Raw genomic sequence first — 27,523 nt, forward strand, 5'->3', positions numbered from 1 at the left:
GAGGTGGTCTGTGGCCTTGAGTAATCAATACACCTTCTATTTCTAAATAGAGATTTAAGGGTTGACGATGAGGCTACTTTAGGGTTTACATTGCCTAAAGATTTGACATACGAGTATATCAGTATAACGATGATTTTCGCCATTTATACAACTAAATAAAGATGTTATCCTGATGCACTTGTGGTCTTCAACTTAATATCTATAGAACAGTAGCATTATCTATCAAAAACTAGTTAACTAATCTGTACCCTTATCCCAGATATTCCCGGCAAGCCCTCCGTCCCGACCATCGAGGACTGGGACGTGGACCGCGTGGACCTCACGTGGGAGGCGCCCAAGAACACCGGCGGAGCGCCCATCACCGGCTACGTTATTGAGAAGAAGGAGAAATTCGGATCGTGGCAGGAGGCGCTTACTACCAATGTGAGTTGAATCAAAGCTTGGTAAAGCCTAAAAACACTGATTGTGCATAAAATAAATAACAATAAATTAATGAAATAAATAAATTAATTAAATAACAAATAGCAATTTTCAAGAAACATAGATCAGCGCAAATCTTTTCAATACTGGGTCAGGACCAAGGTGTTTAGAGTTAGACCAAGATAAGTCTGCAACGATTTTGATAGCACACGCAGGGCAAGTGTTATTTTCACGTCATAATTTCATAGAAGTCTGACGTTTAAAATAACACTTGCACTGCGTGTGCTATCAAAATCGTTGCAGACTTGTCTTGGTCTAACTCTAAGCTTGTTTGTGTCCACAGTTACATATCGAACCTGTTGGTTTGACGACTAATCAGCGGTTTAGGTGACGACAAATCAACATCTATATAGTAAGATTTATACAGTCTGTCTCAAATTAACAGTGACAGCAAAAGACGCAAATATATTGCAACTTATCCTTAAATATGGTGATAACTGTCACAATTTAATCCTGTTTAACTTATTTAGCAAGTACTACAGCATAGTGTCTAAACCTTTAGGCAAACTGATGAAACTCTGGTTGGAAAGACGACTCTCCACTATATACTACCGATATTTCACGGAATACCTTTGTTCCACAGACGCCAGAGTGCAAGGTCCGCGTGCCGGACCTGAAGGAAGGCAACACATACCAGTTCCGCGTCCGCGCCGTCAACAAGGCCGGCCCCGGGGAGCCGGGCGACCCGACGCAGCCGCACATCGCCAAGGCTAGATTCTGTAAGTATTCACTTTATGTCTATTGTCAAAATATAACTCTGTTTTTTTTTTGCAAGGACATACTCATTATGGCCCTGTTGGATAATATAAAACCGTAGATTATTATTTACGCTTTATGCCATTTATTGGCTCAAATGAGTACTGACGGTGCTCTGCGAATTGGGCTTCTAAAAATAGAATCTGAAAACTAAGGATGGATCTGTCTAATCTGAAGGCATCACAGTGACGTGTACAATGTCAGGATTGCCGTGTCATGTCAGTATGGCCGTGTCGGAAATAAAACAGTACACTTCACGCCATCTATTGGAATAAGCGAGATTGTAATTGTGAATTAGAAGAGTACGTATAGTAAAGATTATAAATAACAGACAAAATATTAAATTGTTAAGACGTCCCTAAATGTACTCTAAACATTACAGATGTAGTAAAACAATCCTTTGTCATCGTATTTTCTCGGAAACGTTCGTATTTGTCTTACTACTTCAGTTAAGTACTTCGTGTACTGAGACTGACTGAAATAGCATAACACGTTCGCACGTTTCTGTGAAAATAGGATGGTAAAGGATTATTAAAATAAAACCCATTACATCTGTAATGGGTTTTATTTTATGCTTTGTTAGCCTCCATACTGTATGATTAATTATTAATGTATATTTTCTCCAGTGAAACCATGGATCAACCGCGACAAGATGGTCGCGATCCGCGTCCGCGCCGGCACCACCATCAAACTCGACGTGGACATCAAGGGCGAGCCCCCACCAACCAAGACCTGGATCTTCGCCAACAAGCCCCTGGAGAACGGCGAGGGCATCAAGATCGAGAACGAGGATTATAATACCCGTATGACGCTGACGGAGACGTCGTGGAAAAATACGGGAGTTTATACGCTGAAGGCGGTTAATGATTCTGGAACGGATGAGGCTACGGTTGAGATTACTGTGCTAGGTAAGTTTATACTATCCTCTCGGGGTTCAATGTCCTTATACTATAGGCTGTATCTTTAGGTAAAAGAGTAAACAAAATCTACCCTCAAATGGCTTCTTAAGCCAGTTGAGGGTAGATGAAAACATTACATGATCAAATAATGTAGGTTAAAGTCAGGTCATTCAGTGACAGATCCAGGTGGATTGATTGGTATTTGGTTGGTTAATCAATAAATGTTATAACTACCCGAAAATGTACTAATTATTTGTATATGTTGAGTACCTAAAGATACAGAGTATAGTACAAATTGCCTCCAATTAAATTTTAATTTTAATGAAATGAAACAGAGTTGCTTTTATTTTGTTTCGTTCGTTCGGAAAAAACAAATTCAACTCTATTTTCTAATACCGTTGATTCAAATTCGATTGCCAATTTTCCTTGAAACTTCAGTTATATGAATTAAAATTCTAAAATACTTGTCTTTCACTTCCATTTACTTAAACTAAACCAAAAGTTACAAGTAATAAGGCTCTTCAATAATCTTCCTTATTTTCTAATTTTAGCTTGAAATCTAGTCCGTATTCAAATTAAAAGACTGCTTTTGCAGATCTTAAAATAATATATAAAAATACTGAGTTGGAAGTAAATTAAAACTTGACGCCCCTAGTAATCGACAGTGTCTTGACTATTCTTGATGTATGTTTTGTTTCTCTTAAGCTCTGGTTTCCTAGGATAGCGGTGCCGTAATATAGCGGCCGTCTCCATCCAAAATACTATGCCATCCATATTTAGCCGTATTATTGTGTATGGAGACGGCCGCTATACGATGGCACCGCTATCTTAGGAAAACCGAGTTTTATGCTGCTGCAAATAATGAAGATAAATCTAGACTACCAAAAAACTATATTACCTACAACTTTAACAATATTCTACAGACAAGCCCGGCAAACCCGAAGGCCCGCTCGAAGTGTCCGACGTTCACGCCGACCATGTTAAGCTCGCGTGGAAGAAGCCCAAACACACTGGAGGGTTGCCTCTCAGCGCATTCGTGGTTGAGAAGATGGACGTGGTTACTGGCAAATGGGTGCCGGCTGGCACGGTCGAGCCGGATACTACTGAGGCTACTGTCACTGGTGAGTTGAAAATTCAGGCGAATGTAGGCTTTATAGCTGAGCAGTAAATGGCGAAATTCCAGCGTCATCCTACCGACTTCGCCAATAGGACATAACTGCTGTAAGTTATTGTAAGTAAGAAGCCCAAACACACTGGAGAGCTGCCTCTAAGCGCATTCGTGGTTGAGAAGATGGACGTAGTTACTGGCAAATGGGTGCCGGCTGGCACGGTGGAGCCGGATACTACTGAGGCTACTGTCACTGGTGAGTTGTAAATTCAGGCGAATGTATGCTTTATAGCTGAGTACTAAATGGTGAAATTCTAGTGTCATCCTACCGACTTCGCCAATAGGACATTAGTACTATAAGTCATTGTAAGTAAGAAGCCCAAGCATACTGGAGTGCTGCCTCTCAGCGCATTCTTGGTCGAAAAGATGGACGTGGTTACTGGCAAATGGGTGCCGGCTGGCACGGTGGAGCCGGATTCTACTGAGGCTACTGTCTCTGGTAAGTTGAAAAAAATCAGGCGAATGTATGCTTTATAGCTGAGCAGTAAATGGTGAAATTCCAGTGTCATCCTACCAACTGCGCCAATAGGACATTAGTACTATTAAGTTATTGTAAGTCATAAGCCCAAACACTGGAGGGCTTCATCTCAGCGCATACGTGGTTGAGAAGATGGACGTGGTTACTGGCAAATGGGTGCCGGGTAGCACGGTGGAGCCGGATACTACTGAGGCTACTGTCACTGGTAAGTTCATTAAGCATTAGTAGCAGGGTTTACTTGTCAGTAAATGAGCAATTTTAAGCAGCATCCCAGTATATATAAGTTACTCTATGGTTTACAGTTTGTGCTAGTGCAGCCTCTGGCGGCATAACATTGCAGTATTATTCCCTATTACACTACTGTGGTGTGATCCTGGCAGGGTCGCCATGTGAGGTGGGGCAATAAAGGAGAAGTCGATCGTACTGAATATAGGTTTATTCTGTCTTAAGTAACAATTACAAGCCATTATATACTAAGCTATACACGTGTGTGAGTAAGGCGTAGTACACACACTGCACTACTCTGTTTACCTAATTCGGTCTCCACGTTCATACCTAAGATTAACAGCCAGCCGAAATTGTAACAACAAACGGACTTGCCACGTAAAGAAACACAAGTCGGTGTATAGTGTTCTTAGCGTCTCTTGCACCATAGCAAAACTATGTTAAACCATTAACTCAGGTTTAAATTGTACTGGTAACCACGGTAACTCCAGATTTAACCGGCTAACCCCGGGTTAGGTTAGGATAGGTTAGTCACACTTTACAAACTTTGTTTCTTTTCCCTACAGGCCTGGAACCCGGCCACACCTACCAGTTCCGAGTCAAGGCCCTCAACGAGGAGGGCGAATCGGAACCCCTGGAGACCGACCACGGCATCCTCGCCAAGAACCCATACGACGTGCCGGCGGCCCCCGGCCTCCCGGACATCGTGGACTGGGACGAGAAGAGCGCCAAGCTCAAGTGGGAGCCCCCGATCAGGGACAACGGAGCGCCTATCACTGGATACATTATTGAGAAGATGGATAGGGATACGGGAGAATTTGTTAAGGTTAGTTGATGATGATTTATTTTTCCTTAGACGACACATACAGGCAACCAACATGGAAATATTACCTTTATTGCTAAAGACCGAGATAAGTCTGCAACGATTTTGATAGCACACGCAGTGCAAGTGTTATTTATACGTCACGATTTCATAGTAGTTTGACGTTTTAAATAACACTTACACTGCGTGTGGTATAAAAATCGTTGCAGACTTATCTCGGTCTGACTCTATATTTACATATGCTACGAGTCGTGAGACGTATAGGGAGCTAGAATAAATTGAGACAGGAAGAACAGGCCTTTTACATCTTATGTTTAAAAATGACAATTGAAATATAAACTGCATGTTCAAGGACTTGACTATTGACTATACTAGGAGCATTAAATATTCTAAAAGAAAGTTATAACATAACGACATATTTCCCAAACCTAATCCCATTTTTTTAACAGGCTGCCGAAATCCAAGGCAACATTTGCCAAGGAACAGTACCTAAACTGGAAGAAGGCAGCCAATACCAGTTCAGAGTGCGAGCGGTGAACAAGGCTGGACAATCCGAGCCTTCGGAGAACACCAACTGGCACACCGCTAAGGCACGATTCTGTAAGTATACTAAATCTAATGCACAGTCCCTAAACTGGAGGAGGGTAGCCAATATCAGTTCAAGGTGCGAGCGGTGAATAAGGCTGGACAACCCGAGCCTTCGGAGAACACCAACTGGCACACCGCTAAGGCCCGATTCTGTAAGTAGACTAAATCCTAGTCAACGTGTGGCAAAGTCCCTAAACTGGAGGAGGAACTGGTATCTACCTAGTTCAGAGTGCTAGTGGTGAAGGCCGGCCAGTTCGAGCCTTTGGAGAACACCAACTGACATACCAGTAAGGCCCCATTCTGTAAGTACAGCTTTAACATTTATTGTTGTAAAAATACTGCCTAAAAGTTATAACTCTCTAAAAATGAGGAGCCATATGTAGAGCCATTCGCGAAAGGCTAACCGACCGAGTCTGATTGTGACTCGGTTAATTTTGATAGTTTAATGGTGTTTCAAACGTATACAAGTACAGTTTATAATTCCATAGCAAAAGTTTTGTTGTATAAGACAACATTTTGTCGATCCATTTTACACAAAACTCTCATGTACTCTTTCTTTCCAACGCCTAACCAAAATTTTCCCCACAGTGAAACCAAGAATCGACCGCACGAACCTCAAGCCCGTCTCCGTCAAGGCTGGCCTCCCCGTCTCTCTCGACATCAAGGTGTTCGGTGAGCCCCCAGCCACCGTCACCTGGTTCTTCAAGGGCGAGGAGATCAAGACCGGTACTCCGGATAACCTGGAGATCGTCAACATTGATTATAATACCAAGTTCTTGATGACGAAGACCAAGAGGGCTAATACTGGGAAGTATGTGATTAAGGCCAAGAATGAAGTCGGTGAGGATGAGGCCGAAGTCGAGATTACTATTCTTGGTGAGTTTTGGTTATTTTTATTTTTTTAAACACAAGGTGCAGTAATTTGCGACTTTTTTATGCTGCATAATGTAATCGTTTTATAGAAAATAAGAATAGGTACAATACACCTGAGTTACTTGGCTATTTGTGCTGGTTTTCTAACAAGAAAGAAATGTGGAATTTTACATTTTGATTTAATTACTCAATTTAGAAATTCCGTCATTTGTCTTCTAATTTAGATATTTCAGATTTGAAAAATCGTTTTTTATGTGATATATACTACTAGATTGGCGCCCTAATTAACAAAAATTATTTTAACGATAGGATCCATAAATCATTGAAAGCAAAGATATGAAATTGAAGAAACGAAAATAAACGAAATCAAAATCAATGTCTAAGAGACAGGGCGTCTAAACTTACAGTTCTAATTCAAAACCTGGAGTTTCAGAGTTCCAATATTATTAAAAAAAACTTATTGTATGGCTATGGATAAAATGTCTAAAACTGTTGATCGTTTTCAGGCAAGCCGTCCAAGCCCAAAGGCCCGCTGGAAGTCGCTGATGTCACCAAACACGGATGCACACTTACTTGGCAGAAGCCAGAGGACGATGGTGGATCACCCGTCGAGTATTACGAGATCGAGAAACTCGATCCGCTTACCGGTAAGTTACCATTTTCCTTACTAAAACTTATATTTTTAATACCATGTCCGTGGAAAACAAGCATAATCTCATTTTCTGCTAATCCGAGAATGAGATGAAACATGGTAAACTACCCAATGATTGGATCTTTAATGTCATTACCCGTATTTTGGTAGGAACCATTGCTGATTTTGCATAAGGTTGAAGGGTTCGATCCTTTGACGGGGGCCAACATTAGTATAGTTTACGCTACCTAAAGTGATATCCTGCAATATCGGAGAAAGTCTGCTTATACTCAGTGTTTCTCATGAATATTATCGCCCAATACATGCAAAAGATGTTGTTTCAAGGATTTGATTTGGATCTTGTTTACTGTACTATAATAATCAATGTTTTGTTCAGGCCAATGGGTCCCATGCGGCACGGCCAAGGACTGCAAAGCCAACATCACCGGCCTGCAGGAGGGCAAGCCCTACAAGTTCCGCGTCAAGGCCGTCAACAAGGAGGGCGAGTCCGAGGAGCTGGAAACGGAGAAGCCTATCATCGCTAAGAATCCGTTCGGTAAGTCCTAAAGCCAACATCACCGGCCTGCAAGAGGGCAAGCCCTACAAGTTCCGCATCAAGGCCGTCAACAAGGAGGGCGAGTCCGAGGAGCTGGAAACGGAGAAGCCTATATCGCTAAGAATCCGTTCGGTAAGTCCTAAAGCCAACATCACCGGGCTGCAGGAGGGCAAGCCCTAGTAGTTCCGCGTCAAGGCCGTCAACAAGGAGGGCGAGTCCGAGGAGCTGGAAACGGAGAAGCCTATCATCGCTAAGAATCCGTTCGGTAAGTCCTAAAGCCAACATCACCGGCCTGCAAGAGGGCAAGTCCTACAAGTTCCGCGTCAAGGCCGTCAACAAGGAGGGCGAGTCCGAGGAGCTGGAAACGGAGAAGCCTATCATCGCTAAGAATCCGTTCGGTAAGTCCTAAAGCCAACATCACCGGCCTGCAAGAGGGCAAGTCCTACAAGTTCCGCGACAAGGCCGTCAACAAGGAGGGCGAGTCCGAGGAGCTGGAAACGGAGAAGCCTATCATCGCTAAGAATCCGTTCGGTAAGTCCTAAAGCCAACATCACCGGCCTGCAGGAGGGCAAGCCCTACAAGTTCCGCGTCAAGGCCGTCAACAAGGAGGGCGAGTCCGAGGAGCTCGAAACGGAGAAGCCTATCATCGCTAAGAATCCGTTCGGTAAGTCCTAAAGCCAACATCACCGGCCTGCAAGAGGGCAAGCCCTACAAGTTCCGCGTCAAGGCCGTCAACAAGGAGGGCGAGTTCGACGAGCTGGAAACGGAGAAGCCTATCATCGCTAAGAATCCGTTCGGTAAGTCCTAAAGCCAACATCACAGACCTCCAGGAGGGCCAGTCCTACAAGTTCCGCGTCAAGGCCGTCAACAAGGAGGGCGAGTCCGAGGAGCTCGAAACGGAGAAGCCTATCATCGCTAAGAATCCGTTCGGTAAGTCCTAAAGCCAACATCACAGGCCTGCAGGAGGGCAAGCCCTACAAGTTCCGCGTCAAGGCCGTCAACAAGGAGGGCGAGTCCGAGGAGCTGGAAACGGAGAAGCCTATCATCGCTAAGAATCCGTTCGGTAAGTCCTAAAGCCAACATCACCGGCCTGCAGGAGGGCAAGCCCTACAAGTTTCGCGTCAAGGCCGTCAACAAGGAGGGCGAGTCCGAGGAGCTGGAAACGGAGAAGCCTATCATCGCTAAGAATCCGTTCGGTAAGTCCTAAAGCCAACATCACCGGCCTGCAAGAGGGCAAGCCCTACAAGTTCCGCATCAAGGCCGTCAACAAGGAGGGCGAGTCCGAGGAGCTGGAAACGGAGAAGCCTATATCGCTAAGAATCCGTTCGGTAAGTCCTAAAGCCAACATCACCGGGCTGCAGGAGGGCAAGCCCTACAAGTTCCGCGTCAAGGCCGTCAACAAGGAGGGCGAGTCCGAGGAGCTGGAAACGGAGAAGCCTATCATCGCTAAGAATCCGTTCGGTAAGTCTACTTTTGTCAACGAGGCCAGAAACTTTTTTTAAACAAGAATCGACAACATAACCCTTTCGGTTGTCGTCTAACATTATCGTATTTTTTTTATCTGAGCATATTTTTATAAGGTAATCACATACGATGTTTTTGCCAGAACCGTATGAGAAACATGTTACATGTAAATGGGTATATATCAATGGGGTTGGCCGGTCGAAGTATTTAACAGATGGCGCCAGCATAGCTTGCCCTGTCAATCCCTAGAATTGTGTCAAATTGTTGTTTTTTTCTTTGCATTTTATGGCCTGGATGCCAGCTTTTTAAGCCAAATCTCACGGAACAACATTAGAGAAAGGGGCAAGCTATGATGTCGCCATCTATGCAAACCTTTGACAGTTGCCAACCCCATTAAATTGTGAACTAAAATTTCATTAATTCTACAGACGAGCCCGGCAAGCCCGGCAGGCCCGAGCCGAGGAACTGGGACAAGGACTTTGTGGACCTGGAATGGTCTCCGCCCAAGGAGGATGGTGGTGCGCCTATCACTGGCTACATCATCCAGAAGAGAGAGAAGGGTGGACGGTAATATATTTGTTTCATTATCAATCTTTCTTTGAATTATTTGACGACCGGTCTGGCCTAGTGGGTAGTGACCCTGCCTGTGAAGCCGATAGTCCTGGGTTCGAATCCCAGTAAGGGCATTTATTTGTGTGATGACACAGATATTTGTTCCTGAGTCATGGTTGTTTTTTATGTATTTAAGTATTTATATACTATATATATCGTTGTCTGAGTACACCCACAACACAAGCCTTCTTGAGCTTACTGTGGGACTTAGGCAATCTGTGTAAGAATGTCCTACAATTTTTATTTATTTATTATTATTCTTTAATAGACTTCTGTGACACATATTCAAAAGTTTTCATTTTCACCAACTCTGGACAATGTTCAAATTTCAGTTTGATAAAAGTGAAACATATAACCCTGTCCTGTAATATTGGGCCAGCTGACCTGGGAATTTGAGACCGCAGCTCACTTGATCAAAGCCAAATTGGTGCAAACCTAATGTGGCCGGAGTCCGATATTTGCACAAAAACGAGCCTGTGAATAAACATGAACAGAAGTATCAAAATCAATGATTTTTTTCAAATTAAAGTCTAAATGATTACTACAAACGTTTTATTACATCAATTGCTTTGCTTTATCTGAAACTGGTGTATTAAAATATGACCTCTTTCGACAGATCATGGCAAGACGCCCTCCGCACGACAGGCGACCGGCCCGTGGGCCGCGTCGACGACGTCGAGGAGGGACACGAGTACGAGTTCCGAGTCATCGCCGTCAACAAGGCCGGCCCCGGAGAGCCCTCCGAGCCGAGCAAGTCTGTCACTTGCAAGCCGAGATTCCGTGAGTGTCCATCTGAAAAACATCTTATTTACCAAGCAATAAAGACACGTTCGTGTCGTTAAATCAAGTGGTGGTCAGAAAAACAATGTTAGTTACCATGATCATGCCAATCATGCGATAAACTTGAATACTCCTGAACCCGTGAAGCACTTTCACGCTTTATAATTTTACACCTAGAGTAAATTAAAACTGTTTCTCTTGTCAAAAGATGGCCCTAGGCGTCATATACCTATATATAGTTGTCAAAAGTCTGTTTCTTTTCACTCGTGAGGGGTTCGTTAGTTAGCCGCACTGGATAAAAGAAACAATGCCTTTAACATATTAAGGTTCGAGCCGAAAAGGGCCGCTCTTTATTTGGCGTCTGTAATTAATTCCTTACGTAGAAACTTTTATTTTTGTCTATTTCATAATCTCATCATTTTATCAACAGTGGCGCCGAAGATCGACCGAAAGAACCTTCAAAAGCGCAAGGTCAAGGTCGGCGAGGCCCTCAAGTTCGAGGCCGACGTCAAGGGTGAACCGGAGCCTACCATCACATGGACCCTCAACGCGCAGACGCTTAAGCCGGAGGAGCGGCTTAAGATCGAAAACAAGGTAACATACATCGCATGACTATGTTTTTTTTAACCAAACGATTTAGTGGTAGTGCCTTTCCATAGACTAGGAATCCTCTAGACCGAGTTTAGAGCAATTATTTCATGCAACCGATGATGCCAAAAATGCGGGGGTGCGCGGGACGAGGTGAGCGAAGTCCCGTGCCGTGATTGGTCCGTTCAAAGACACGGACGTCGCACAAAGACACTTTCGACTCGAACATGGAGTAAAATTACCGTATGCGTGGCAGAGGGGGTAGCGCGACTATGCTAAGTCTGGAGGATGTTTTGTCTGTGTTCCTTTCTATAGTGACGTTTCTAAAGAATTCAAATGGAAATGATTATGATGTTTTATTTCACATCAATTTTAAACACAAAATATCATTATTGAAACGTGGAAAAAGTGTTTTTAATTGGCCTAAAGTGTCAATAAATTTAAAAATAAATTAGACGAGTACAGTGCAAATTGTACTAAACAGCGATAACTTTGTTAAGACGATCCTGGATACAGGCATTATCGGATATTACAACTGCCTGCCAGCTTTACAAATAATACATAACGAATTGTCTATCTGAGTCATTTATTTCTTCAGTTGACAGATTTTATCAACCTGCGATCGGGTGTTATGTTACAAGTTCTTTAGATTTTAGCATAGTCTAATAAAACATGGTCTTCTCTTCCCAGAGTGACACAAGCCTACGTCACAATAACATTGCCACTGTATAGCGCTATTGCATACTATTACATAGCGCTGTCGCATGATGACGTAGGCTTGTGTCAGTCACGTGGTCGGAAGAGAGTACCAGGCGGAGTATATTATTATACCATGGATTTTAGAAAGTGTTGTCTGTCGGGATGGTTCATAGATAGGGTTCAATTCACTAAGTGGCGTTAATTTAATTTTGTCGGGGTCTTACTATAGGCCCCGTGCATGAACTATAGGGGGCGGCATAGGAGCCGACAGATTTTTGGCGCGAGGCGTAAATGTGTCGTTTATGCTTCCGATGTAGCCCACAAGATGGCAGAACCTACTATGCACAAGGAAACGTACCGACGAGAACAGTAGATGGTAGCACTTGCTTTGGCAATGTACATGTGCACACATGTTTCCGATTCAGGCCACAAGATGGCAGACCTTCCGCACGGTTCCTATATAGGTTACAGCAAATAAAATCCTAACCCTCCACTTTCCACTTTGTTCTCCAGGATTACCACACGTCGTTCGCGCTGCAGAAGTGCACGCGCAAGGACGGCGGCACCTACCTGGTGACAGCCAAGAACGACTCCGGAACCGACTCCGTGGAGATCGAGGTCCAGGTCGTCAGCAAGCCGGCTAAGCCTAAGGGACCTTTGAAGGTGAGATTTGTTTGGATTTCAATACGTTTCTCGTGGCACAAATAATTTTACCCCTAATTGGGAAAACATAGGAGAGATCTGTTGAATTTTCTCGCTTCTTTAACAATCACCAATGTCAAAATGGCAGACGGACAAACGGTAATCTTGTTATACTAGACAGTCATTAACGAATAACGCCAATATTTTTACATCGTTTTCAATTAAAAGCCTACTTGTTGTTGCCAATAAGACGTTACCGCCATAAAAATAATTATGAATGATCCTTATCACTTATCAGCAACCGATACTACGTTTAGTTAGAAAAAGTCACATAAATATTCCTTCTTTTTCATGAGCGTTCTAAACACCTCTACCTAAAATGTCTGTTAGGGTCCAATCTTTGCCACCTCCAGTCTGATCTGAATCCCATTTGCTATTTATGACAAAACCCTTTGGAGATACCAATTAACTAACCTTTTCTGTCCCAGGTTTCTGACGTTAAAGCCGACGGCTGCAAGCTCAAATGGGAGCCGCCAGAAGACGACGGCGGCGAGCCCATCGAAAACTACGTGGTTGAGCGCATGGACACCGAGTCCGGTCGCTGGGTCCCCGTGTGTACCACCAAGACCCCGGAGGCCGACGTCACTGGCCTCAATGAGGGCAAGGACTACCTGTTCAGGGTGAAGGCTGTCAATCCTGAGGGAGAGAGCGAGCCGCTTGTCACCGAGACCGCTACCACCGCTAAGAATCCTTATGGTGAGTTTTATCATGTTTTTAGTTTATTGCAGACAATTCGAACGTTGATGTGAAGATGTTTTTGGTCATTAACGATGTTGAAACGGTAAACTTCCATTCCTTATTGTCGGTGGAAGAAGATGGTGGTAGAGATCCAAGGAAAAAAACAGCAAATAGTTTTACATTTCTGACAGAAAGATGGTACTGATGAAAGAATGGTAAATTTAGTTAAAGAGCGATGTATTTCGAGCGGATGAACATTTCCCGAAGCGGTCCTTATGGTGAGTTACATTGTAGACCTTAAAGTCTATTACAAATGTTTCCAACGTTGATGTATCAACGATTTGGGTATTTTGTGACAGGTACTTTTTCGTCCAATTTCCCACTCGCACTGGTCATGGAACCTATATCCTTTCTGTTACCCAATCGGACAAATAATTTTACCTTCCCTCTTCGGGCACCTTCTGGGCGAGCTTGCTCCATCGTAGGCCACGTCTACGCCTCGGCTAGTCTGTGGCCATGAGTAAGCCAATTCATTAAAAAAAAACATACTGTGTAAAAACGCACTTTCCTAACAAAAACAGAAAAACGATTGAACAAAATACTCGGATATAACAGCTTATATTTCTTTCCTTCCCCAGGCGAACCGGACGCCCCAGGCAAGCCGGAGTTCAAGGATTGGAGCAAGGACCACGTGGACCTCAAATGGGAGAAGCCCGCCAGCGATGGCGGAGCGCCCATCACCGCCTACATCGTGGAGAAGAAGGACCGCGACAGCGGCAAATGGGTTAAGGCTGCTGAGGTACGGAAATTATGCTTTTGTAGCTGGTCAAGCAGATCTTGTCAGTAAAAAAAGGCGCGAAATTCAAATTTTCTATGGGACGATATCCCTTCGCGCCTACATTTTTCAAATTTGCCGCCTTTTTCTACTGACAAGATCTGCTTGACCAGCTATATTTTATTGAAATGCTCATTAACGTATTTCTTAACCTGCAGAATTCAGTACGAGTTGTACATCCAAACCGATGCTAACTAATAAAATGAGCAGATGATCTAGTTTAATGTACTCGTAAATATACAATACTCGCGAAGAACTCACAGTTTTAACCACTCGCTCATGAGGCTGAAATGACAAAAAAGAATCTACGACTTTTGCTCGCATTGGCCGAAAAGTTTTAGAAGTCGTGATGGAAAAATGTTTCAAACTAACCTGAATCCTATTTTAGTGCCTAAATTCTAGAATCCTATTAATTTCTCCCGAGCAAGTTGCATAAATAACTAGTATTTTGTCAGTTTCAAATGCTTGTATTCCGACAGTAACTGATTTTAACAAATTAGTTATACCAGTTACAAATTTAATTACACAAACGGGTCTACCGCGATATAATTTCATTGTTATTACCTTTAGGATTATTAAACATACGATCCTTGAACACTGGCCGTGACGAATTCATCGCAGCCATGGATGCATACAAACCAGACATTTTAGCACTGAATGAAACATGGCTACGAGAGGGCGAAGAAAAATATATACATAAACTACTGGGTTATACTTTAAAACACAATCCACGCCCACATGGGTCAAAAGGAGGCGGTGTGGGGTTTTACATACGTAAGAACCTACAAACTCGAGTCAGGAAACATCCGTCATCCGTCCTCGAACAAATGTGGTTAGAGCTACAAATTAAAGGTATGGGACGAATCGCTATCGGCACCGCATATAGACCAGAATCCGTGTCCGTTGACACTGCCGTCGACGCTCTAAACGAGTCGCTTGATATGTTCGCGACCTGTAGAAATGTGTTTCTTTTGACTGACTTCAATGTAGATATGCAATTACAAGATAGGCCTAACGCAAAAAAGTTAAGAATATTTTTAACTCAACGAGGTTTGGAACAACTAGTTAATGAACCCACCAGAATCACTAAGAACAGCTCATCTTTATTAGATCTTTTCATCACAGACAGCGCTAATGTGTGTAAGTCGATATATGTCCGCCACAACCCCCAACTCAGTGACCACGCAATGATTCTGGCAGAATTGCTAATCGTCAAGCCAAAACAAGTACCTAAATACATTTTCAAACGATTGTTAGCTAAGATTAATATGACAAATTTTAGGACAGATCTAGAATACGTACCATGGTCAGAAATCAATGATATTCTGGACCTGGACGAGAAAGTGAACAGATTCAATAACTTGCTCACAAGCTTGTTTGACAGACATGCGCCCATCCGTAAACTGCGTACCGATTGCAAATCACACCCCTGGATCACTGATAATATTAAAAGTATGATGCACCTACGCGATAATGCATTGAGAAAAGCACAGATTACAAAAAATGAACATCACCAGAAATATTACAGAGAATTACGTAACTATATATCAGGGGCATTAGAACGGGAAAAAGCTGCGTATTTTACATTCTATGTAAACAACAATAAATCTCACCCTAAACAAATGTGGAAACACCTCAAGAACTCGTGCTGTCTAGATGACGTCAATTACTTATCGATCCCCCAACATTTACGCAACCCTGACGAAATAAACAACTTTTTCCTAGCAGTACCTGGAAGCCCAGATACGAATCGCGAAATGCAGGCCTTCTTCCACAGTAAAACAATTGATAAACAGTTCAATATTGAGAGATGTACGGAAAGTCAAGTGCGTAAAATAATAAAGTCCATAGAAACTAATGCAAGCGGACACGATGGTACAACGATAGATATGATTCGCCTAACTCTGGACGTCACTCTGCCTATAATAACTGATATTATTAATACGTCTATCGCAACCAACACCTTCCCAGAGTCTTGGAAACTTGCCAGGGTTAAGCCAATCCCTAAATCAAGTAGGATTGAAGTATATAAGGATCTACGGCCAATAAGTATTCTCCCTGTACTCTCTAAAGTTATAGAAAGAATTGTGTGCGAGCAACTATCCAAGTACCTGGAGGAAAATAACCTACTACCACACATACAATCAGGTTTCCGCAGTAAATATGGAACGGCTACAGCTATGGCAAAGGTCACAGATGACATTATTGCTGCTTCTGATAAGGGAATGGGTTCTATTCTGGTGTTATTAGACTTCTCGCGAGCTTTCGACTGCCTCAACCCAACATTACTCATATCTAAGATGGCATATTATGGCGTATCTCCATCGTCCTGCAAATGGTTCCAATCATTTCTCACGGGCCGTAAGCAATATATTGAAATAGAGGGAGATCAAGGAGAGGTGTTGAGATCAAAAACGCGCGTAATTGACCGTGGCACTCCCCAAGGATCAATTTTAAGCCCATTACTTTTTATTTTGTATACAGCCGATTTAATAAAAAATCTCAAGTACTGCAGTGCACACCTATATGCGGACGATACCCAAATCTATCACTCCTTTTCTCCGAGCGACCTCGAGAACTCTTTGAGTAAAATTAATGAAGACTTGGAAACAGTAGCTGACTGGTCGCAAAAAAACAATCTCGTTTTAAATCCTACTAAATCGCAGTTTCTAGTAATGGGGAACAAATGGCAATGTTTAAAAATCAAGGAACAAAGTCCGAAGATTGCAATCGGAACCGAAACAATACCTCGTGTGGAGAAAGCACAGAATTTAGGCTTAGTAATGGATGGACAGCTTCGGTACATAGAGCACGTTAACTTAAAAATTAGAAATGCTTTCTATCGGCTTAAAGTACTATATGGGATTCGTAAGTATCTTTCAATAAAAGTCAGGGAAATCCTGGTTGAATCTCTAATACTCTCCCAATTCAATTACGCGGACATAGTATATGGGCCGAGACTCCTGGTACAGACGAAAAAGTCCATACAGCGGGTACAAAATGCGTGTGTTCGATTTTGCTACGACGTTCCCAAAAGAGCGCATATCACCCCTTTCTTAAACGAAAGAAAGCAGCTCAATATGGACAACAGGAGAAAATTGCACCTAGCCTGCGCGGTTCGGAAAGTATTGGAATTTCAGAGACCTTGCTACCTGTTTGAAAAACTAAAATGGGTCAATGATACACGCAGCAAATCGCTAAGGAGATGCACGAAACTTGCGATACCTACACACAAGACGACATTCTTTAAAGGGAGCTTTAAATTTGCTGCTGCAAAGATTTGGAATGACCTGCCGCCACCTATACGTGAACCGATGGGACTGTTAAAATATAGGCGGTTAGTCAAAATGTATTTACTTGACATGCAGAGCAAATTTTTCGCTCCCCCCTAAAGACACGAAATTTGGCACACAATTGGCACACAATTGGCACTTACAATATATCCGCATGCTTAACTCATACCACACTGACACAGACACACACAGACACACGCACACAAGTTTATATATATATTTATATATTGGTTGATTTTATTCTACTTACTAGTATGCATAGAATGACACTTATTTTATGTTATCCGTATTCTACTCTTGTTGAATTTATTGTAATTGTTAAGCCTAGCAAAGCACGGTAATTTTGTTAAACTGCGACCGACCGATCTCAAGGGTCCAGTCTGAAAACCAGCGCTAGGCCCTCTGCTTGGAGTGCTTGGCATATGCTGAGATTGGAGCCCATTGCCCAATCATTCGTATATTATTATAATTACCTATCTTTCTAATTAATTTGTACCTATTTTAGTATTTAAGTTTTATATATTGTACTTAGTTGATAAGGTATTTTTTGTGGCAATAAATATTTTTCTGATTCTGATTCTGATTCTTTAATTCCGACGTTTCAGCTGAGTTGCACCAGCTGTGGTCACGGAAAGACTGACGTCCCAACAAATTTCAACAGAGATATTACAGTTACAAATTATCTTGACTGAAAATTGTTACGACAAAGCGTCAGGTGGCAACCAAAACTCAGTAATAAAATTACTACCACAAATTCAGAGCCATAGTGAACCGTACAAACAAAACAAGTTTGATTTTTGTTTAATATTTTTTTTGCTATTAGTGAATTTTGGTTGTCGCCTGACGACATATAGCTTCATTATCAGTGATGACATCATAAGCTTACTAAGCTTTGTGATTTTCTTCTGTAGGTCCCCGGCACCAAGTGCGAAGCTCGCGTGCCTGACCTGATCGAAGGCAAGACCTACCAGTTCCGCGTGAAGGCAGTCAACAAGGCTGGCCCTGGCAAGCCGTCCGCCGCCTCAGAGAACCTGCTGGCTAAGGACCGCTTTGGTATGTGCACCTGTCGTACATTTACAGTACGGATTAGTAATATTAGATCGGTTAAATCTTACAATAAAAAAACAATGCGTGATGTAGTTCTATATCTTATCTTATCTAAAAAATGCACATAAATGTATGTATGTAAATGTATATTTTTTATATGTTGTTTGGAGTCCTTAAAGGAATTTGAGACTATGTTTTGCAAGCAAAAAAAAAGTTGTTCTCCCTGCGTACCCATAGTTTTATAATAAAACTGTAAAATCCGAAAAAAGTCCGAAATTTTTGCAGTTTTTCCTTTTTTTCCTTGCAAAACATTGTCTCGCTTTTAAGGACTCCATTCCTTTAAGGACTCCAAACAACATACAAAAACTACAGAACTACATCACGCATTGTTTTTTTAGGAGATTTTTTTGTAAGATTTGACTGATCTATATATGTACTGGCAATCCAGCTTTATTAGTAAATAGAAAAGACGGCAAATTTGAAGCGGCAAACCTAGTAGATCGATCTTCCATACAAATATGGAATTTCGCGCCTTTTTCTAATGACAAAGTTGGCTTGGCGGAGTAGGTATTATGTGTAAACACAGGTTTTAAAACAAATATTGTGTCTGGTTAGAAAATAACTGATAGCTTGTGTTGTTCGTATTTAAAAAAATTACCTTGATTGTATTTAAAATAAATTATTTTACACCACGCATGAAATAAAGCACCAGTGTATTAATAGAGACACGTAGACAGCAGTTATTTTAGACACAATTTCTATTTTATAAATCATATAGAACTGTAAAGAGTAGGTAACTTGACCATGGCATCATTTGCTAGTGTTTCATAGTGGCACATCGTTCGAAATGAAGATCTGATTTGACTAGTAGTCAAATACCCTAATGTGTTTGTTGTGTTACAGCGCCGCCGAAGATTGACCGCACGAACATGCGCGACATTACCATCAAGGCTGGCCAGAACATCCGTTTGGACATCAAGGTCAGCGGTGAACCTCCACCAACCAAGACCTGGTACGTAATTTTAATACCTCTTATCCTTATTTTGAAATATGAAGAAGAATTTTACCAATACGTAGGTTGATGTAAAGTGTCATTTTATGGAACTTGCTAACTATGTAAACAAACCGCCATATTGAAATACTAGTGACTTTTGTTTACATAGTTAGCAAGTTCCATAGAATGACACTTTAGATGAATTGTGTTCACTCTCTTGTAACTGGGTATTTTCACTTAACTGTGTACCATTAACGGCCGGTTAGCAATCGTCACAAAACTGACGGTCAGTGTCAATTTTGTCAGTAATGTGACGGTTTGACGTTACTGAAACACGACTTAAGTCGCGCTAAATGAAAATGCCCAACTATGAGAAACCATGATCAGTTTTGGTTAGCTTATTGGAGTAGCTGAAACCACCTTCTCTATTAGATTTCCACTGGTTTCTTTCCCTAGAAAGAATAATATTTGTTTTCAGAATTTCAATCCTATTTCGTATTTTTTTTGACACAAATATAATATATCTATACGGGCGCGGCGCGTCATCGCGAACCTAGTCACAATGCACGATGGTCGATCTTAGGCTGTAGCAGCGCGTGTCAGTTGCCGCCTTGGCGGTAAATGGGTTATCATTTTATTTTGCCATTTACTTCTTCTCTCTTCTTCTTCAGCGCGTATGCGCCCACTGTCATACGCCTCTCCAATTTTTCTCCACGCGGCCTCTCTTCTCTCCTCCAGAGTGGGCCTGCAATCTTTTATATCATCCTTCCATCTGATTAGAGATCTGTGATCCTTTCAGAACGCCATTTGCTTATATGATTTGTTCTCTCAGGTTCCACAACAAGGAGCGTCTAGCCACCCGCGACGACCTCACCGTAGACGCTGAGGACTACAAGATCAAGCTTACAGTCATCCTGGCCGCGCGCAAACACAGCGGCACTTACGTACTGAAGGCCGAAAATAGCAGCGGCAAAGACGAAGCCACCATCCAAGTCAACGTACTGGATGTGCCGGCTAAGCCTGAGGGACCGCTCAAGGTAATTACGACTCTAAATGTAAGGGAATAGGGTAGATAATGCATACACAGCGGCACTTACTTACTGAATGCCGAAAACAGCAGCGTCAAGGACGAGGCAACCATCCAAGTCAACGTACTGGATGTGCCGGCTAAACCTGAGGGACCGCTCAAGGTAATTACGACTCTAAATGTAAGGGAATAGGGCAGATAATGCAAACACAGCGGCACTTACTTACTGAATGCCGAAAACAGCAGCGTCAAGGACGAGGCAACCATCCAAGTCAACGTACTGGATGTGCCGGCTAAGCCTGAGGGACCGCTCAAGGGAATTACGTCTCTAAATGTAAGGGAATAGGGTAGATAATGCAAACACAGCGGCACTTACGTACTGAAGGCCGAAAATAGCAGCGGAAAAGATGAAGCCACCATCCAAGTCAACGTACTGGATGTGCCGGCTAAGCCTGAGAGACCGCTCAAGGTAATTACGTCTCTAAATGTAAGGGAATAGGGTAGATAATGCAAACACAGCGGCACTTACGTACTGAAGGCCGAAAATAGCAGCGGAAAAGATGAAGCCACCATCCAAGTCAACGTACTGGATGTGCCGGCTAAGCCTGAGAGACCGCTCAAGGTAATTACGTCTCTAAATGTAAGGGAATAGGGTAGATAATGCAAACACAGCGGCACTTACGTACTGAAGGCCGAAAATAGCAGCGGAAAAGATGAAGCCACCATCCAAGTAAACGTACTGGATGTGCCGGCTAAGCCTGAGAGACCGCTCAAGGTAATTACGGCTCTAAATGTAAGGGAATAGGGTAGATAATGCAAACACAGCGGCACTTACGTACTGAAGCCCGAAAATAGTAGCGGCAAAGACGAAGCCACCATCCAAGTCAACGTACTGGATGTGCCGGCTAAGCCTGAGGGACCGCTCAAGGTAATTACGTCTCTAAATGTAAGGGAATAGGGTAGATAATGCAAACACAGCGGCACTTACGTACTGAAGGCCGAAAATAGCAGCGGAAAAGATGAAGCCACCATCCAAGTCAACGTACTGGATGTGCTGGTTAAGCCTGAGAGACCGCTCAAGGTAATTACGGCTCTAAATGTAAGGGAATAGGGTAGATAATGCAAACACAGCGGCACTTATGTGCTAAAGGCCGACAACAGCAACGGCAAGGACGAAGCCACCGTCCAAGTCAACGTACTGGATGTGCCGGCTAAGCCTGAGAGACCGCTCAAGGTAATTACGGCTCTAAATGTAAGGGAATAGGGTAGATAATGCAAACACAGCGGCACTTATGTGCTAAAGGCCGACAACAGCAACGGCAAGGACGAAGCCACCATCCAGGTCAACTTACTGGATGTGCTGGTTAAGTTTGATGTACCGGTTAAGGTAAATACGACTCTAAATAAAAGGTTATAAGTAGTGTCCGACCGAAACATGTTTTTTTGCCGAAACCGAAACCGAAACCGAATGTTCGCCTTTGGCTCTAGTTTCGGCCGAAACCGAAACCGAAACCGAACCTTTTGTAGATTTGTTAAAATCGTTGAAAAAATGTCATAAAACCGCTTTTACACACATATTATCGGGCTGTCAACACCCAATGTCCTTGAAATTGATGTTACTTAAGTTTTTTAAGAAAACTACTAGAGTTAGACCAAGATAATTCTGCAACGATTTTGATAACACACGCAGTGCAAGTGTTATTTTAACGTCAAAACTTCTATTAAATTATGACGTATAAATAACATTTGCACTAGTTGCACTGCTATCAAAATCATTGTAGAATTTTCTTGGTCTTTTATTCATTCACCAGTCAAACTAACATGTAGAATATAGGGTCAACTAAGAAACCAACCATAAACGCGAGCGCAGCGAGCGCGAAATTTTTTGTTGACAAATATCGCAAGGCCGGGTACCGATCTTCAACTGGGCCTAATAGTCCGAAGTTCCCCAGTCAGGCGAACTTTCATGCGAAGTTAAAGCCGTGCTTCAGGCTTCAGGATAAGTAGTTGAGCACAGACTCCAACCGATGTCCATTGTATTATTTGTATTAAAACGCGAGACCGCAGGCCGAGCATGGTGCAGCGAGGCTAAATGCTAAGCTGATGTAGATGACATGTGGAACACAAACTAATGGTAAATTGAGGTAAAAAGTGAGGCTAACTAAGGTCGAGCATTCGTATGATAAACTGTACTAGGGACACTTTTAAGAGTTTTTTCTTCGTTTTAATCAATTGTCAGCTGTTCAGCCTCGGAAAATATAAACTATTGAGAAAATCAACTTTGCAGCACTAGTTGAGCGTAGCCTTTAGCCTCGCTTAAAATTTGCCATTAGAGGTATGTAGGAAAATGACTGAATAAGTGAGTGAATAAGAGCGAAAAAGACATCGTTCGACTCGGGCCGGCCTGATACTGGGGGCCCCGACATGCTTAATCCGGCCCTGCTTAAAATCACCATTAAACGGTTCTAATGTCGTGAGTACTCGTGAGGAAGCCGGACTAGTCCCGATAAGGCCTAGTTTACTCTCTGGGTTAGAATATCAGTCTGATGGCAGTCGCTTTCGTAAAAACTAGTGCCTACGCCAATTCTTGGGATTAGTTGTCAATTGGACCCCAGGCTCCCATTCCCATTGCCACGACTCGGCAAAAATTCCGGTATCACGAGAGGAAGATGATGAGTTTTCTTATTATTCTCTTGCCCAGGGCCCAGTAACATGCGACAGTGCTATCTCATTCACTCCGATACAATTAAACAGTGTGCGCGTTATAGGTATTGACAGCCTCTTAAGACTGCGTCGACCGTCCAGTGGAACGTCGACCGGAATTGTATTTTATAATAAACCAATTAATTTCTGTACCTATACATGAATCAGTATATGTAGGTATCCATATTATTGTCCTACTTATTCCCCAACTTTTGGTCTTTGTCCGAAGTACCATTTCGTAAGTTTCGGCCCGGCCGAAGGGTTCGGCCGGTTTTTGGCCGAAACCGAAACTCCAGCCGAAACATGATTTTTTGGCCGAAACTGGCCGAAACCGAAACCGAACCTTCGGTCGGACACTAGTTATAAGGTATAAGATCAAGATCTTTATATGTGTTGTTGAAAAAAGCAGTCAAATTTTAGAATTAGCAAATGTTGAGAAAGGCTACAGTAAAACCTTTTCGAAAGTAACATTGTCTGAACTCACAGATATATATCTTAAATTATCATCGTAATTTGACAAGGAAAACTACCCCTAAATTCAATGCATCCAAAACTGAACCTTAAGTCCATTACTCAAACTTCATAATCCCACAGATCTCGGACATCCACAAGGAGGGCTGCACGCTCAAATGGAACCCGCCGCTAGACGACGGTGGCGCCCCCATCGACCACTACCTCGTCGAGAAAATGGACACAGAAACTGGCAGATGGATGCCGGCGCTGAAGACTAAGGATCCTAAGGCAGAGATCGACAACTTAGTGCCTGGACAAGAGTACAAGTTCAGGGTGTCTGCGGTTAACAACGAGGGTGTATCGGAGCCGTTGGAAGCGGATCATGCTATCATCGCGAAGAATCCGTTCGGTGAGTGTTATTTACTTACTTTTATACTTAAAATAAGTGGACACAGATCGGACGCTGGATGCCGGCGCTGAAGACCAAAAACCCTAAGGCGGAGATTGATAACTTGGTGCCTAGGCATGAGTTCAAGTTTAGGGTGTTTGCGGTGAATAATGAGGGGGGTTCGGAGAGAATCCGTTCGGTAAGTAGTTTGACTGTTTGTTTGCTTCCTTATTTTAAACTTCTCGTCTGTATATTATGAGGATCCTACGCAAATTATTAGTCAACTTTTTGCAAGATGGTAAAAACACCCTGCATAGACTATGATCACTGAATTGGGGATCTAGACCTAGGGGGTGACAACGTCACTAGCGACATCTGCATTCTAAGGTTCACAACTGCATTGTAATAATGTGGTACGTCCCACAATAAAAAAAAATATATATTTACATTTAACTCTCTAATCCTTTCAAAGAGCCTGTCATAAAATTCTTCTCTTTCTCCACAGACGAGCCCGGCAAACCCGGCACACCAGAAATTGTGGACTGGGACCGCGACCACGTGGACCTCAAATGGGAGAAGCCCATCAAAGATGGCGGCGCTCCCATCACCGGATACATTATTGAGAAGAGGGAGAAGGGATCGCCTAAATGGGTGAAGGCCTGCGAGGTAAATTGAAAGCTACTTTATAGGGTTCCGTACCCAGATAAAGTTATCAGTAGTCAAAGTTGTAAAAAAGTCCGCAAATTCGGAAAAAAATATAAATGATTCCGTTGCATTTAAAGCGCATCATACCGTTTATAGCATGCCAAGAATCGCGACCGTGTAAAGGACCCAGTGTGTTTGCTTAATGGTACAGCCAACCGGCTGATTTATCCAAATTAACGTCATTAAAGCGCCTATAAGTCATCACCATCAGAACTTGTGACCTAAACTTGTGAATGAAATTGTGACTCCTTTGTTATTTTTGAGACTGACAACTTTTTTTAGGTCAACAGCTTTTTTCATGGTAATTATTTTTTTTTTGTCAGGTCGGCCCCAATGACAACGAGAAGGCCACAGTGCCCAACCTGGACGAGGGTACAGAGTACGAGTTCAGGGTGAAGGCCGTGAACGAGGCCGGTCCTGGCGAGCCCAGTGACACCAGCAAGAGCGTCGTCTGCAAACCTAGGCGATGTAAGTATCCTTGTTTTGCGATTTTGGGGCTTCCATAGTAAAAGTAGATGGTATGCCTTCACCGAAATAACAGTAGTAACAATTCGCGATGTCAACGGGCCTACCACGCCGAAACTTTTCGTTTGTTAGTTTATTTGCCTCTCTATCGTTTCAATATGCAAGAGCGATAGAGAGACAAATAACGAAATTTCGATTAACTATTTTCGCGGATGACTCAAACACGCCGACGACCCTACGTTACTTTGGTGCTTATGCAAAGTTATACTACATTCAGGCTGGCCATTTGAGTGCTGTAATAAAACAACGCAATTTCATTAGGCTTGGACTCATTAGATTCGTTTTAATGACAGTGTAAAGATAAGTACAATCGGCAATTCAATTCTGTAGTGTAATTTTTTTGCCTAAAACTATTTTAATATTATTTTTTTATTACAGTGGCACCAAAGATCGACCGCCGCAACCTGCGCACGATCAAGGTTCACGAGGGCGAGCCCATCTCGCTCGACATCAAGGTCAGCGGCGAGCCCGCGCCTGACGTCACATGGACGCTTAACGGCAAGAGCGTACAGAGCGGCGGCGGTCTCAAATGTGAGTCTTACTGCGTTATAATAAGGTTGAAAGTAGCTTGACATCAAGGTTCACAAGGGCGAGCCCGCGTCTGACGTCACATGGACGCTGAACGGCAAGAGCGTACAGAGCGGCGGTGGTCTTAAATGTGAATCTTACTGCGTTATAAGGTTGAGATTAGCTTGACAAAGTCTGCGAGGGCGTGCCCATCTCGCTCGATATCAAGGTCAGCGGCGAACCCGCGCCTGACGTCACATGGACGCTGAACGGCAAGAGCGCACAGAGCGGCGGCGGTCTTAAATGTGAGTCTTACTGCGTTATAATAAGGTTGAGATTAGCTTGACAAAGTCTGCGAGGGCGTGCCCATCTCGCTCGACATCAAGGTCAGCGGCGAGCCCGCAACTGACGTCACGACGCTGAATGGCAAGAGTGTACAGAGCGGCGGCGGTCTCAAATGTGAGTCTTACTGCGTTATAATAAGGTTGAGATTTGCTAGACAAAGTCCGCGAGGGCGAGTCCATCTCGCTCGGAATCAAGTTCATCGGCGAGCCCGCGCCTGACGTCACATGGACGCTGAACGGCAAGAGCGTACAGAGCGGCGGTGGTCTTAAATGTGAGTCTTACTGCGTTGTAACAAGGTTGAGAGTAGTTTGACATCAGAGTCCGCGAGGGCGAGCCCATCTCACTCGACATCAAGGAACCCGCGCATGACGTCACATGAACTTTTCAAAGGCAAGAGCGTACAGAGCAGCAGCGGTCTGAAATGTGAGCCATACTCAATTGTAATTAGGTAGAAAATCGCTCGACATTAGGGTCAGCGAAATAATTATAACCTACTCATATTCACACATAGACTAGGAATCCTCTAGACCGAGTTTAGAGCAATTATTTCATGCAACCGATGATGCCAAAAATGCGGGGGTGCGCGGGACTAGGTGAGCGAAGTCCCGTGCCGTGATTGGTCCGTTTAAACGACGAACGAGTTCACGGACGTCACACAAAGACACTTTCGATTCGAACATGGAGTAAAATTACCGTATGCGTGACAGAGGGGGTAGCGCGACTATGCTCAGTCTGGAGGATGTTTTGTCTGTGTATTCACATCTTTTAAAACCCAATCTTGTCAAAATTTAATGAATTGTTCTGTTCCACAGTGATCGAGATCCCTTACATGACCAAGTACCATCACTCGAGCCCGAAACGCAAGGACTCGGGCACCTACAAGATCCAGGCCGTCAACAAGTACGGACAGGATAACGCCGAGCTTGAGATCATTGTTACTTGTAAGTATCGATATTTGCGCTTTCCCTGTTGGATCTTAACCTCCTAAGGCCCAGCCATATAATTGAAAAGTCCAAAATTTGCCACTGAAATGTGAACCTATATACACCGTGTTTTTATTGAATTCGGTTAACTTCGGGGTATGGTTAAGTACGTTTAAGAGAACTAAATGGCATAGTTAATTTTAAATAAAAAAAACATTTTTGCTTTAAAAATAAAAAAGTTTTATAAGTAATTAGATGTAGCATATAGCGTTGTTGCAATACGGGCATTACATTTAACTCAACCAAACAATTGAAATCTGTGACATATCAATGTCATTTCGAACATCGATCGACCGAGATTGTACTTAAGTGTAGTAGCACATGTATGAACTCATTCTATACACTAATCAATATGTAAACCGGCCCTAAGGCAAGTGTATACGCTTGTAGAGGCCTTATAGGAAAAAAATAAATTATTGATTATCTCCAAAATGGAGTTAACTAGAATATCGGTGTCTTTGAGAAAGTTACTTGATTTAAGCTCAGGCATGTACCCTTGAAATTAACGGAAATCAAAAAAAAAACACGGTGTATAGTGCAGGGAACCTATAGTTAATACCTAACTGTGACCCCTAGTGACCTTAACCATATAGTGCAGGGAATAGAGTTGATTTTGATTTGTTTGAAAATTAACGAAACAAAAGAAATGCATCTCTGTTCCAATTGCATAGGATTTAAATTTAATCGTACTGAAGAAGTCCTATAGGTAGGACCTTGG

General features: G+C 42.9%; 1 protein-coding gene across 1 annotated transcript in view; it reads left to right on the forward strand.

The window, feature by feature from the left end:
* The window catches only part of LOC134801507 (twitchin), a 159,122-nt gene that overhangs the window by 76,041 nt on the left and 55,558 nt on the right, over positions 1-27,523 (forward strand). The window contains 23 exon segments of the mRNA XM_063774119.1: positions 260-423; positions 1,064-1,199; positions 1,863-2,144; positions 3,059-3,256; positions 4,573-4,832; positions 5,279-5,429; positions 6,006-6,293; positions 6,797-6,937; positions 7,319-7,477; positions 9,370-9,508; positions 10,170-10,333; positions 10,764-10,927; positions 12,134-12,283; positions 12,751-13,018; positions 13,639-13,799; positions 18,040-18,181; positions 19,079-19,187; positions 20,002-20,206; positions 23,494-23,761; positions 24,246-24,406; positions 24,769-24,913; positions 25,349-25,501; positions 26,635-26,763. Of these exon segments, the coding sequence (XP_063630189.1) occupies positions 260-423; positions 1,064-1,199; positions 1,863-2,144; positions 3,059-3,256; positions 4,573-4,832; positions 5,279-5,429; positions 6,006-6,293; positions 6,797-6,937; positions 7,319-7,477; positions 9,370-9,508; positions 10,170-10,333; positions 10,764-10,927; positions 12,134-12,283; positions 12,751-13,018; positions 13,639-13,799; positions 18,040-18,181; positions 19,079-19,187; positions 20,002-20,206; positions 23,494-23,761; positions 24,246-24,406; positions 24,769-24,913; positions 25,349-25,501; positions 26,635-26,763 (4,137 nt within the window).

The sequence above is a fragment of the Cydia splendana genome, chromosome 22, assembly GCF_910591565.1.
Source record: "Cydia splendana chromosome 22, ilCydSple1.2, whole genome shotgun sequence".
Lineage (NCBI taxonomy): Eukaryota > Metazoa > Arthropoda > Insecta > Lepidoptera > Tortricidae > Cydia > Cydia splendana.